Source organism: the organism of the source record quoted next, unplaced genomic scaffold, assembly GCF_019419815.1.
Source record: "Pyrus x bretschneideri cultivar Hongxiangsu unplaced genomic scaffold, Pyrus_bretschneideri_v1 Contig71, whole genome shotgun sequence".
Classification (NCBI taxonomy): domain Eukaryota; kingdom Viridiplantae; phylum Streptophyta; class Magnoliopsida; order Rosales; family Rosaceae; genus Pyrus; species Pyrus x bretschneideri.
In genome coordinates, this window is record NW_025999811.1 from 2,084,994 (window position 1) to 2,098,554 (window position 13,561).

The following is a 13,561-nucleotide window of genomic DNA, read 5'->3' on the forward strand; positions in this document are numbered from 1 at the left end:
CGTTTGAGACCAGCCACCATTGAAATTGAACCAAACCATTGTTTATCGGTTTGATTCAATTTGGATAAGCCTATTCAAGTGAATCAATAAAAACGTCTAATATTTAAAGAGTTTTAATTTTTTAAACATCGATCCACACATCGCACATATTTCAATTTAATCAAAATATTAAGTTTTTCAAAACATAAAAATTTCAACAACTCCACTAGGACCAAGGTTCAATTCAATAAATTTCTCTGAGCAAACATTTATCAGTTACAATTTCACATAAGCATAAAATACAAACAAATTTCTTAATTGGTAATAGTTATTACAACTTATAATGTGTATAAGATCTCCGAATACCTATAATAAATTGACATATTAAAAGATATACAATTGATTCAGTTTGATTTTGGCAACTTTCAAAAATATCACAATTGAACCAAACCAAAATAAATTATTTCGGTTCAGTTTTTAAATTGTTGAGACTTTTACATAAATCATGACCAGAAAAAAGAAGAAGACCATAGGTGCCTAGGTGGATCACATCTAGACATCAGGAAAGTCAACAATACATTGTCGGCGTCGAGTTCAACTAAAATATTATGTTGGGATATTACAAGTATATGCCCACACACAAATTGTGTGTAAATTTTTTTTTTTTTTAAATGAGAGATGTTAAAATTACTTGTAGGTGAAGCCTAAAAAAAAAAAAAAATTTTTAGTTTTGTGAAGTTGTGTTACTGCCCTTTACTTTTTCGTTGTGATAGAAGACTAAATAATCTTTTCACTATTTTTTTGTTGACAAATAAGGTTCTATTAATGTTTAGATAATCACCTTTCTCCCAAAAAAAAAAAAAAAAAAAAATATATATATATATATAATCACACGTTTTTTCTTTTCTTACTTGCACACTCCATTTTATTATAATCATTATATTGAATAATCAAACGAAAACTAACGGACATTACTAAATGAAAATGTGTACGAAAAAAAAGAAGGGGTTGGTTATTATTTTTCAATTTTATTGGGATGAGGATCCAAATCCTGTTTGTTACGAGCTACATGGGGGGTTAATTTGGCATGGCAATTTACCAAATATATGAAGGCAGCCGTGGACAAGTCAATAGGCGTAATCAACGAAATGTGATATGAATTAACCATGAGTACAGTACTTTCGTAGCTACTAGCCACCTCAAAATATAAAATCAAACTTTTAAAGTGTAAAGAAATCTTGTGACTTTGCCGAAATGTCAATAACAGTATCATGCATAGGAAGAAAATCTTTTAAGTTCCAAGGACAAGAGTCTCAGTCTCTCTTGTATCCTGTTTATATATTCTTTATGATTATCTCTCTCATTCAAAAAAAGAAAAAAAGAAAAAAGAAACTCCCTAACTTTGAAAAGGTTAACAGAGGAGAATTAATAGCAATTAGAAAATACTTGTGTCCCTCCCTCCTCCCCCGAACAACCTATTTGTTCCCTCTACTTGAGATCAATGTATTTTTATTGCACAAACTTCATAATCGGAACTATTTATTATCTTTCTTATCATTTAAAAATTATATGTGCAAAAAATATTTAATTTGGAGATCTTTCAGTCATCCATGTGTGTCAAAACCAGTCATCAATTTTGATATAAAATAGCATTCTTATGATAAACCATACATGTTTTGATACATATAAATGAGTAAATGAAGTAAATGATTTTTTTACAGAGATGATCTTTAGATTATGATAAAGAGAATGAACAGTTCCAATTATGACATTTATAGGATGAAAATACATTAATCACAAATGGGAACAAGTGGATCCCCCACGAGGAGAAACACAAGTATTGTCCATAGTAAAAGTACTGCATACTATAAGAATTCAAGCACGTTGTTGTTGCAAGTTAATCTGAATAAAGCTAGCTTGGTAGCTGTGAAAATTTCTAAAACGAACTAGCGAGCTTTCTACTGTAGAGGGATACGATATAACGTATACCACAGTACGTAGATGCGAATATTTAACGAGTCGACATTAGCATTAGAAAATTGCAAGCATTACTTAAGGACAACAATAGCATTACAGAAACAGTACTAATTAATCAAACAGACCTAGCTAATTAATAAATTTGGATTGAATACTTAATTAGCCTTTTAATTAATTGATACATCCCATGATCTCATGGACAAATTAATAGACCATGGCCAAATTAGTTACCTAGATAAGATGATTATCAGAGTCCCCCAAAAGCCATTATTACTTCTGCACATACCAACAAGAGTAGCAACCCCATGCTGCAGTGATGACGTGGAGCAGCTGAGTAATATGCATATGCATCGGTTTGGTACTGATACACATCTCCAGGTAGACCTGTCACGTAAGCAAACCTCGGAGGCGGCGGCAGTACATTTCCAGGTGGACCTGTCACGTAAACAAACCTCGGAGGCGGCGGTGGTACTGGCACGTTTTGGCTTGGATTAGGGTTGCAATCTTGAGTTGTCGTTGGAGTCTTTGGCGGTGGTGGTGGCGGCGGAGGTGGTGGAGGCAGCTGTTGCTGTTCACATGGGTTGACACAAGGGCACGTTCCACATTTTATCCCCGCGTTCACTTCCTTAGACACCAAAGGTTGATGATCATCAGAAGTAGTGGCGGTGACACTTGCTGAAGAACAAATCAAAAGCATGATAACGAGTGTTTGATGTGGTGGCGATGCCATTGATTTCCGGCTAGAGAGAGAGAGAGAGAGAGAGAGAGAGAGAGAGAGAGAGCAAGCGTACTAGTGGGTTGGAAAAGAAAGGAATGTAAGGGGTGTTAAATTTGGTTTTCGATATGCCAGCTAGATAGCTTGTGGCTTACGTTTGGGGTGCATGGAAGTGGTAAAGGCTTAGGTCATGCGGTTAGGTAATTTTAGTTATTTCGGGGAACATGTAGTTGGATGAGCGAGAGGGACTTGAAATTGTGAGCCTCTTTAGATGGTTTGAGAGATGTCTTGCAAGCAAATTGCATGTGGATGTTGTAAATGCATGAGAGGGACCTTATCTCAACTACTTCTTCTAGTTGCCATGCCCTTAAAAATATATATGAATAGAAACTGCTTCATAACCCTTGACCACATTACTTAATTTAGATCTTCTCTTTAGTAGCGAGTGTTTATTATTTAAGATGAAGAGCTATATGTATGATTCAGGATATGTTTTTGGAAGACAGATATACGTGAGGTCAGGTACTAAATCATTCCTTTGATTCTCAGTTAATTTATGAATAAATTATTGTTCGTATTGTCGAATTGATGGATCAATTAGCAACTATTTCCACTCATGAATTAGTTTATAAACTAAATTCAAGATGGGCCTATTAATTTTTTAGTGATATTTTGCTAAACTAATATAAAATATGGGAAGAAGGATTCGAAGTAGGATCCATAGGATCAATCCAACTAATTTAATTATGTTTTCCTTACAGGGAACGTTTTCTTATAATCATTAGAAGAGCATCGCACATCTGCACGTAGGTTGGAGTTTGTCATGGCCTCTTAGCTTCCATGTTAATTGGCTAATTAACAACATATTGAACTTGCATGTAATTATACTAAAAAAAATGTTAACGAATGTGTTATTATCCCCCTCCTCAGAAGATTCTTTATTACGCCAGATCCATAACTCACTGTAGAAGGTCACAATAGGCTAGCAATAATATGGTTCAAATTTACCGTTGGCGAGAATTGAACCTAAGACCTCTCACTTATAAGTGAAGAGAATAACACTATTTTATTTTTTATTTATTTTAAACAAATGATGTTATCTACACTAAGGGAAGTAGGGTTTCTAATTTGGTAACCTACTTCAACATTTGAACTTGAGATGCCACTAAACTTTTTATCTAGTTGATGTCACTTACTACTAAGGTCCTTCTCCACTTGTAGGTAACAGATCTTAGATTTGACTCTTATATACAATGAGTTCGATACTAAATTATTATGGTTGTCTCATTGTGTGACTTAACCCATATCTCCGCCCCTTTAGTATAAATAATAGAGTTGTATTAAATAAAACATAATATAGTTGCTTGCATTCAAATTAGCATAGTTAAGGAGTAAGATATTCTTCAAACATATTATAAGACCACAAGGCATTTAAAATTTGTGGGGTTACTTTAAGAAGAAGAAGACTCAAGAGCTTGATAGTTAAGACTTAAGATTGCTTTATATGTCTCCAACAGGAATGCTTCCATTCCATGACCTTCGAATAAAGTCTATGGCTGGCATTATTCTTCCACCTTGGCCACTATCAACAATTGAACCTAATTGTAACTTTCACAGTTTATATGTGGCTTCTACCTATTATAATACTGGTTTTATTATTCTTTACTATTATTAACTTAGGGAATATTTTTACTCACTATCCCTAGTGGTGATGATGCTCACCATCCTATTTATCACCGTTGGATGAGTTTAAATTTCGAGATCTGTGTAGTGGGTAGACACAAATATCGAACTTAAACTCATCCAATGGTAATAAGTAGGGTGATAATCATTACTAACACTTTACGGTGGTAAGCAAAAAAGCACCCTATTAACTGACTATATATGTTCCGTCTGCTCAAAAGTTGGTAGCCTGTAAAGGATTTCCTGATCAAAAGCATTTCATCAAAAGTGGATACCCAAAAAGAAGCACTTCGTCTCTTGTTGCATTTCATCTACAACGAAGGGAATCGTATACCCTGGCTAAAGATTAAAAAGAGATCGTTTAGGTATAACTTTTCATTTTTCTTTCCGACATCACATTAGAGGGTTTGAAATTGTGTGGTAATGGAACAAATATATAGGTGGAGGAGCGAGGGGGACTTGAAATTATGAGCCTCTTTAGAGGGTTTGAAATGCTCGAGAGGAAACTGCATGTGGATGTTGTAAATGCATGAGAGGGACCTTACCTCAACCACGTTGTCTAATTTCCATGCCTAAAAAAATATATGGATATACATAAACTTTATAACCCTTGGTACATAATTTCATTAATTTTAATTTTTCTCCGGATAGTTAAAACCAATTCCCTGTAGCTGGAAATCCTACTACAAATCAAAAGGTGGCTTAATTACTAAGGCCATGCAATAGCATAAAGTGTTTGATAATGAAAATGATGGAATAGTTAAGAGTCTTAAGACTTCCAAGGTTTTAAGACTCCGAGAAGAATGACAACCCCTGGTAACTTGTTTATGTTGCAAGTCTGGATAAGTTGAGTGAATTTTTTTCCTTTCTCGTTACATATTAAAGATACGGACAAATTAACGATAGAATAGCTTATAGGGTTTTGGCAGCTTTTGGGCGCGCAGACGCACATGAACTCTGAATCAGCTCAGTTGCTGCGAGATAATCTTCATATTATGGATTTGGTTAATACTTGCGGAAGTTAATTTCACAGGGGAGTTAACATCGGGAAAGGAAGATAATTTCGAAAAGCATGTTGAGGTCATGAGGAAGCTAATGTCCGTAGGAAGGAAATTACAATCGTTGGGTTGGGGTTTTCAATTGCTGAGGGGGCAAAAGCAACATAATTTGGGCCGCTGCTCTCCCCTTCTGATGGGTTGTGGGTCGTAGGGTTACAGTTAAGATTGAATGGGGAAAGGAAAGAAATTAGCGTTAAGTCTTTAGAGAAAATTAAAACTTTGTTCGATAATATGATTTAATGGTCTCCGATATTAGGTTCGAAGAGGGTTTCATGAACCTACCATTGAGCTTTGGAAAATCGTCAGCAGCGAGCCCATTCATGGAAAAGAGGAGGTTGTCAAAATACAACGATTTACATGAACAATTTAATTAACTTCTTGGATAAGGGAAACCTAATATCTTTGAATGCGATGGGAGTACCCTATACTTGGTGCAATGGTCACTCTAATGGTACTAGAATTTATGAAAGACTTGATCAAGGTATTGCTAACTCTTACTGATGAACTGAGTACTCTGATCACAATCCTCATAACTATCCAATTTATGGCTCTGATCATGGCCCCATTATGTTAACCAGCAGCGTGTTTAATGAAATTAAAAATAATTTCCCTTTTAAATTCGAAACTATGTGGCTGCTTCATCCCGAGTTCAAGGATTTTGTTAAAAATGCATGGGGTTATAATGGGGAGTTTTCTCCAATTGATAAATTTAGGGCGTGTGCTGGCACTTTTAGGTATCTTGTGAAAAAATGGAACAAAACAACTTTTGGTAATTTAAGGAACGCAAGAAAAAATCTTGAGTTATCTTAGTAAGGTACAAGAAACGATTATGAAGAATCTAATCATTGATAGAGAGTTGGAGTTGGAGACGAAGCTTAGTGATGAGCTAAATACAATACTAAATCAGGAAGAAACAATTTGGGCGCAAAAGCCAAAGCAAATTGGTTACAGCTTGGGGATAAAAATACAAGATATTTCCAAATTGTGGCCCCAATTAAAAAAAAAAAAATGAAAAATCACAAAGATGAAAGATGGTATTTGTTTTTGGTGGAACTATGGGGATGAGATAGAATAGTTTTTGCGCAGGATTTCAAACTGCGGTTTTCTTGTGATGGATCCCCATCTATAGCAGATATTGCTTCCATGGCTAACGTTACCATCCCTTGTATTTATAATCATCAAAATGATCAATTACTAAAGCCTGTTGAGGAAAATGAAATATGGGAGGCAGTTAAAAGCATTGATGCTTTGAAAGCTCCTGGTCCGGATAGAAAAGCTTAAGGCTTATCAATCACACTAACATTGCTCTTATCCAAAAAATTGAAAACCCTGAATTGGTAAAGAATTACAGACCTACAAGTCTTTGTAATGTTAGTTATAAAATAAAGGAACTGTTGTTGACACTCCAAAAATCTCATTCTACGCTCTTCATAAGTGTATTTTCCTTTCTAATTATAGAAAGTTTGGAGTACAAAATTAGAATTTTAGATTGCTAATAACAATGCCCTAAAATAATTACCAAGGTTATTATTAAGAGATTGAAACATCTTCTTGATCCTTGTATTTTAGGTAATCAAGGGGCTTTTAATCTTGGACGTTCTATTCATATTACTATTCTTATTGATCATGAGATGTTTTCCAGTTTTAAAGGGAAGAAAGGCAGGGCGAGAGCGATGAGGATTAAATTGGATTTGGAGAAAGCCTGTGGTTATCTAAATTGGAAGTTCATTACGTATGTCCTTCTTAGATTTGGTTTTGCGGAAAGGTTGGTGAACCTAATTATGGAATGTAATACATTTACATAATTCTCGATTGTGATAAATGTGTCTACTCACGGTTACTTTTACCCCAAGAAAGGAATTCGACATGGTGACCCCCTCTTGCCTTATATTTTCATTCTTTGTATAGAACCATTAATTAATTAGACATTTTAATATTTTGGCAAGCAATCCTAAATCACATGTAGGAATACTGTCATCCTCTGGTGGATTTAGAATTTCATATCTAGTGGGAAAATCCGGGGCAACAACTCAGGAATCTCAATCCACACCCTCGAGTTGTTTTTGTCTTTACGTACGACAAGGTTTCGAACAACGTAATCTGCAAAATTGAAATTGATACTATCAAAAAGTTACAACGAAAACAAATGTAAAAGTACTATAAACTTATAAGAAAAAAGAAAAATAAAATTACCTGGAAGACATAGGGAAGCCCCCTCAGGTTATAAGAATCATGGTAGGTTGTCACCCCTTTTTCTTTTATAAAGGTGTACCGGGTCAAAGCAGCGATCCTGATGGTTGGCATCAACAAATGGAACGACGCCGAACCCCAAGGAGAGGTCTCCCACTTTTCTTCGTTGTCTACCAAGTCAAGCAGATAGTACGAGATAATTGAGTCCTTCTGTTTCCCCAAAAGAACGAAGTGGACGAAGTACAGTAGCCCCAACTTGTACATATTATCTTGGTTTTGGCAGACATTGAGTTGGTCCTCCAATTGTTTTAGGGATATCTTCTTCTTTCTTCTGAGATATGTCTCTCGTATACGACATTCCTCTTGCTTCTAGCGGGAATTCTCCAAACTTTAGGTCATTGATCAAACAGAATTCCCGACTCCTGAATGTTGCAACATCTTCCCCAAAAAGAAAGGATATGGAATCGTTGGTCACTTTATCCTTTATAGCCTTAAATATAGCGTAGTGGTTTAGCTGTCCAAACCAGTCAATGTGGTCCATGTCAATGAGATAACCGAAACAAGTATCCTCGAATTGTTTAGGTGCTCTCTTGAAAATCGCCCTCTTATGTTAGAAAGAAACCCCGTCGTGTACGACAGACATGGAATGATGGCAAGAAACACTTCGTCAGACAGACACACAAGTTCTGTCGGAGGAGAACCATTTCACTTTCGACCTGCAAGATTTCTAATACAGCCTTTCAATCCAACAATGACAGCCATAAGGTTTTATACGCACATCAAATTAATAACATAAACATGCATACAGGAAATGCATAGTATATGCACTCTTTCATATAGATCAAATTCAACCAATTCATCAACTAAATTCAAAGCAAGTATGCCCAACATCTGCACCATCTGATATGCGCAAAATATGTACCGAATTCAAGCAAGTATGCCCAACATCTACACCAATTCATCTACCAAAGTACAACATAATCAATTAATAATTTCCAGCAGTATCATATACACATGCCCATAATATATACACAACATGCAAACCATGACCAAAATTAAATTCGAAATACATGCAATTACACAACCCTCTAGTCCGTTAACGTTCTCCAAATTAATTGCACAAAACAGTCAATCACACCCAAAACCCTAAATTCCCAAATTGAAAAAAATCCTAAGATCAAATAATGAATTGAATTAAAAACGTACTGCTTTTTTTTTTTATTTTGCTCTGTCTCAATCGTTGGCCGCAAAACTTGCACAAAATCTGAGTTAAAACGGCGCCGAATGTCGGAAAATTCGAAACTTGTCATCGGTCGGAAAAGCGTAGAAGAATTTGGAAACTTCCCGTGGTTTTGTAAAGTGGACAAGGATTTGGAAACTTAAGGTTTGTCGAGTCAGGGGTTGCACTGTTCGAGGTTAAGGTTCGTTGAGTTAGGGGGTGGCGCCGGTTGGGGGTTTTGGACAAGGAGCTGGGGCCACGCCATTCGAGGTTCTCGGAGAGGGTAGAAGAAAATGCTGACTGTGTTGGACGAAATAATTCATTTATATAGGAGGGTAATTTGTCATTTCAAGTTTTAGAGAAATCCTATTTCTATCGTATTGTTTGTGCATGTTGTGTACATGTTCTTTGCATATCACAAAAATCCTATTTTAGTTCCAAAATTAAGGAAAACCTATTTCTATCATATTGTTGTGCATGTCGTCTACATGTTCTTTGCATATCACAAAAATCCTATTTTGGTTCCAAAATTAAGGAAATGACCCATTTCTGTCATTTTCCCAATAATCTTTGCCTAGCAGCTCGGCCAAGACTTGCCTTGGAAGTGAGTTGGGTATAGTAGGGCCTACTGATTGCCTTCCAATTTTTGGGGTGGTGGAGCAATGTTTGTGAGTTTTGGGCAATATTTGTTCCCTTGCTTTCCACCGCTGGAAATGCTCTTCTGAGTTCAGAATTTAGGGGTGCACGGGAGGCTGCGTTAGGGTGTTTGCGGATATGGTGTTGGTGTTTGATGGTATTTTTGGAAGAATGTGGTGAATTTAGAAAAATGTTTAAATTTTAAAATTTATATGGGGCCAAGACACTGTTCTACGTCTCACCTAGGCACTAGGCAGCTGGTCCCAATTAGTCTCTAAGTTTTTGAAAATTAAGAAAATGCATCTAGATACGCTTAGACGTATGTCTAGATAGACAAAAAATCGATAGTTTTCATTTTGTGTTTTGTAAGAGGCTTGTTGAATACTTAAATGAACATTCATTATACATGTTTGTTCTCCATGTTTTCAATATGTTCTAATACTTTACAATATATATGCCATTTATTTTGCAATTTCTGTTTCTCAATTCAATCATATATTTTTTAAATATAAACAGACACTTATTTATTCAATATATAATAAATTTGGTTAAATCTACCTAAAAGCCTAGGCACTAGGTCCCAACATGCCACCCGATTAGTGCCTAGCGTCTATTAGAATCTTGGACGTACATAGAAATTTGGGTAAACTTAAATGAGAAGTGGTGTTTAAATAGAAAAACTCTTAGCTGTAATTAGGATGCGGTTATGTGATTGTATTTCTAAAGAAAAAATTGGCTTAATTAATTAAAAATCTTGTGAACATGTGAAATTTTCTTTGTTAGTTAGTTAAAATCATGTGATGTTACAAGCTGACCCATATACGGATATCACACTCACCTTATCATCAATTTAGTTTGGACTTAAAAAGTAAAATTTGAACGTAAGATTCTCCATAAAACTCGAAACTGATTGGCTCATCCCTGTTTTCTTTCGAAAAACTTGCCTACTCTGGCTCACCCCTGTTTTCTTTGATAGCTAAATATGTTGTGGCTGTGGAACTCTAAGTTTATTTAGTACTGTTGAATTTCGGCATCTTATGGGGTAATATGTTTAATAATTGAACCTCGACCTACCGGCCTTAGGGACTTGGAGTTTGATTTAGTTTGGCTCTCAAATTGGTGGTGTGTTTCCTGTGTTTATATACGTGTGAATAATTCATGTGCATGGAACAAAATTGCCGAAATGTCTCAGGTGCGTGAAAGTGAAACTCTTGAAGATAGGATGGTCGAAATCTTGTCCAGGTTGCCACCCAAGTCTCTGATGCGATTCAAATGCATACGCAAATCTTGGTGCACTCTTATCAATAGTCCATGTTTTGTGGCCAAACACCTCAGCGATTCTGTGGACAACAAACTCTCATCCTCCACTTGTATCCTTCTCAACTGTTCTCAGGCTCACGTTTGCTCGGAAAAGAGTTGGAAACAAGAAGTTTCATGGTCCGTGATTAATCTTTCCATTGATGGTGATGAGCTTCATTATGATATTGAGGACCTAACTATTGTACCGTTTCTAAAGGATGGCCCTCATGAAGTAGAGATTCACGGTTATTGCGATGGGATTGTTTGTGTAACAGTAGACGAAAATTTCTTTTTGTGCAATCCTGCAACGGGGGAATTCAGGCAACTTCCTGATTCATGCCTTCTTCTACCCCTTCCCGGGGTAAAAGAAAAATTCGGATTGGAAACGACACTTAAAGGACTGGGATTTGGTTATGATTGCAAAGCTAAAGAATACAAGGTTGTGCGAATTATAGATAATTATGATTGTGAGTATTCAGAAGATGGAGAAACATATATCGAGCATATTGCTCTTCCTTACACTGCTGAAGTATACACCATGGCTGCTAACTCTTGGAAAGAGATCACGATTGATATACTAAGTAAAATATTATCATCATATAGCGAACCATATTCTTATTCAGTGTATTTGAAGGGGTTTTGTTATTGGTTGTCATGCGATGTAGAGGAATACATATTTTCATTTGATTTAGCTAATGAAATATCTGATATGATAGAATTACCTTTTAGGGGAGAATTTGGTTTTAAGCGTGATGGTATTTTTCTGTATAATGAATCCCTCACTTATTATTGCAGTAGTTACGAAGAGCCTTCCACATTATTTGAAATATGGGTAATGAACTACGATGACGGATTTAAGAGTTCATGGACAAAACACCTAACTGTTGGACCTTTTACAGATATGGAGTTTCCATTGACACCTTGGAAACGTGACGAGCTTCTTATGATTGCCTCCGATGGAAGAGCTGCCTCTTATAATTCTTGTACCGGAAATTTCAAGTATCTTCATATTCCTGTTATTATTAATCAGAATAGGGTTGTAGATTACGTGAAAAGTATTATTCTAGTCAATTGAGTTGAGGGAAACGTTCCATTTTCTCCTATTTAACTTGTATGCATGATACAAGGCTTGAGTTGGCATCTTCTAATATTGCTTTGTGGCCTTCGTACTATGTTTGCTTATCATGGACAACCTTAGTTTTGGGCCTTCCACATTTTGTAATGTTATTCGATTTGAAAGTGTGTGATAATTTGTTTTTTTTGAAGTTAATTAATATTAACAATATTCCCTTACGTTTTCCTTTTTCTTTTCTTTAGAATTCCCTCCTTAAAAACGTAATAACTTTTTATCCCTTTAACATAATCAAATAAAATCTTAGGTAATTTAGTTAAAAGTTAATAAAAACGTTACTATTTAGCCACATATTAATGGCATATTTTTGTTTTAGGCTTAATCTATGGTATATTTTTACTAATTAGACATAGGTCAATAATGAATGCCAAATGGGCTTTAAGTTATTATAAATGGTTAAAACTTGACTCTTCTATTATTCTCTATCTTTCTAATGTCATATGGGTTATAAGCTATTATGAATAGTAAGAACATGAATATTCTCTCACTCTCTCTCTCGCGCCATTCGTTTACATGGAGGAGCCTACTCAACTTAAGAAAACGGAACCAGGAAATGGATATTGCATCGTCTAAATCCAAATGTGAGAAACATAATATAAATGTTTGAATATAAGGAAGCACAACGGGGAAGCACAACGACCACAAATGCAGTGGAAGAATCAATGAACTGGAATTTGCAGGAAGAATGGTGAAATGGAAAATACCAGAGTTTGGGACACTTAAGGTGAATTGTGATGCAGCTTGGAATCCACAATCACATAAAGGTGGAGTGGGATGGGTTATAAGCGACTTTGCCGGCCTGTTGCACTCTGCAGTTGGATAGGGAGACCTGTATTTCCATTCCGCTGAAATAACTGATTCTATTGCGTTGAGGGCAGCGCTGCAGGAGTGTGCAAAGGAAGGCATCTAGTATATTGAGATTGAAACTGATGCAAAGACAATCCTGGAACGGATGCATCTTTGGAGAATATCATTGATGACATCTGGAATCTCGCTCAAACATTCCAAAATGCAACGTTCATGTATGCCCATCAGAAGTGCAACCACACTGCTCATGCTGTTGCCTCTTATGTCTCTAAGTATGGAGGTTTCTGTTTATGGGATTTTGTTGAAATAAGTCAATTGACCCCTTGTCGGGAGATTTCATCCACTATTTCGTCAAATTCAAAAGAACCAGGAAATGGACATTGCATCGGAGTGTCTGAATCCAAATGTAAAAAATAGAGGCAAGAACCGACACTACATTACAGTGTTTGAATCCAAACGTAAAAATCAGAAGTCGCACGAGGTGAAGCATAGGAGGTGTGTGAGTGATGAAAAACACAGAACCAGGAAACAGATACTGCAACACAGCGTCTGAATCTACAAGTAAAAAAAAAGAACTGGGAAACGAACACTCTATTGCAGTGTTTGAATCCAAATGTAAAAGAACATGAAGGAGGGCGTGTGAGTGATGGAAAAAATGAAATCAGGAAATGGACACTGCAACGCAGTGTCTGAATCTAAATGTAGAAAACAGAATACAGAAATAGACACTACGTTGCAATGTCTGATTCGTATTGACATATTCCAAGATATAAAAACTATGAAAAAAGGGTTTCAGTTGAAGTGGGTGCCAGCTGTAGTGACATATTTTGTAATTTTTGTTTATTTTAAAAGTATTTAAGTATCAT

At 35.9% G+C, this 13,561-nt stretch overlaps 2 protein-coding genes and 1 long non-coding RNA gene across 4 annotated transcripts; 1 reads left to right on the forward strand and 2 right to left on the reverse strand.

Moving 5' to 3' along the window:
* Positions 1-2,203: 2,203 nt before the first annotated feature.
* On the reverse strand, positions 2,204-2,686 carry LOC108865548 (uncharacterized proline-rich protein). The gene has a single exon (XM_018642566.2). The coding sequence runs from the start codon at positions 2,684-2,686 to the stop codon at positions 2,204-2,206; it is 483 nt and encodes a 160-aa protein (XP_018498082.2).
* Positions 2,687-7,272: 4,586 nt separating this feature from the next.
* LOC125472671 lies at positions 7,273-9,134 on the reverse strand. Of its 2 annotated transcripts, none has more exons than XR_007254590.1 (3): positions 8,809-9,134; positions 7,606-8,318; positions 7,273-7,512 (listed from the first exon to the last, which is right to left on the reverse strand). It is a non-coding gene; the product is annotated as an uncharacterized LOC125472671 (long non-coding RNA). The 2 variants fall into 2 exon arrangements; XR_007254591.1 differs by having other exon boundaries at positions 7,606-8,329.
* Positions 9,135-10,635: 1,501 nt separating this feature from the next.
* On the forward strand, positions 10,636-11,888 carry LOC103927240 (F-box/kelch-repeat protein At3g06240). The gene has a single exon (XM_009336133.3). It carries the CDS (start codon positions 10,641-10,643, stop codon positions 11,829-11,831), a length of 1,191 nt encoding a protein of 396 aa, XP_009334408.2. The 5' UTR covers positions 10,636-10,640; the 3' UTR covers positions 11,832-11,888.
* Positions 11,889-13,561: the final 1,673 nt, after the last annotated feature.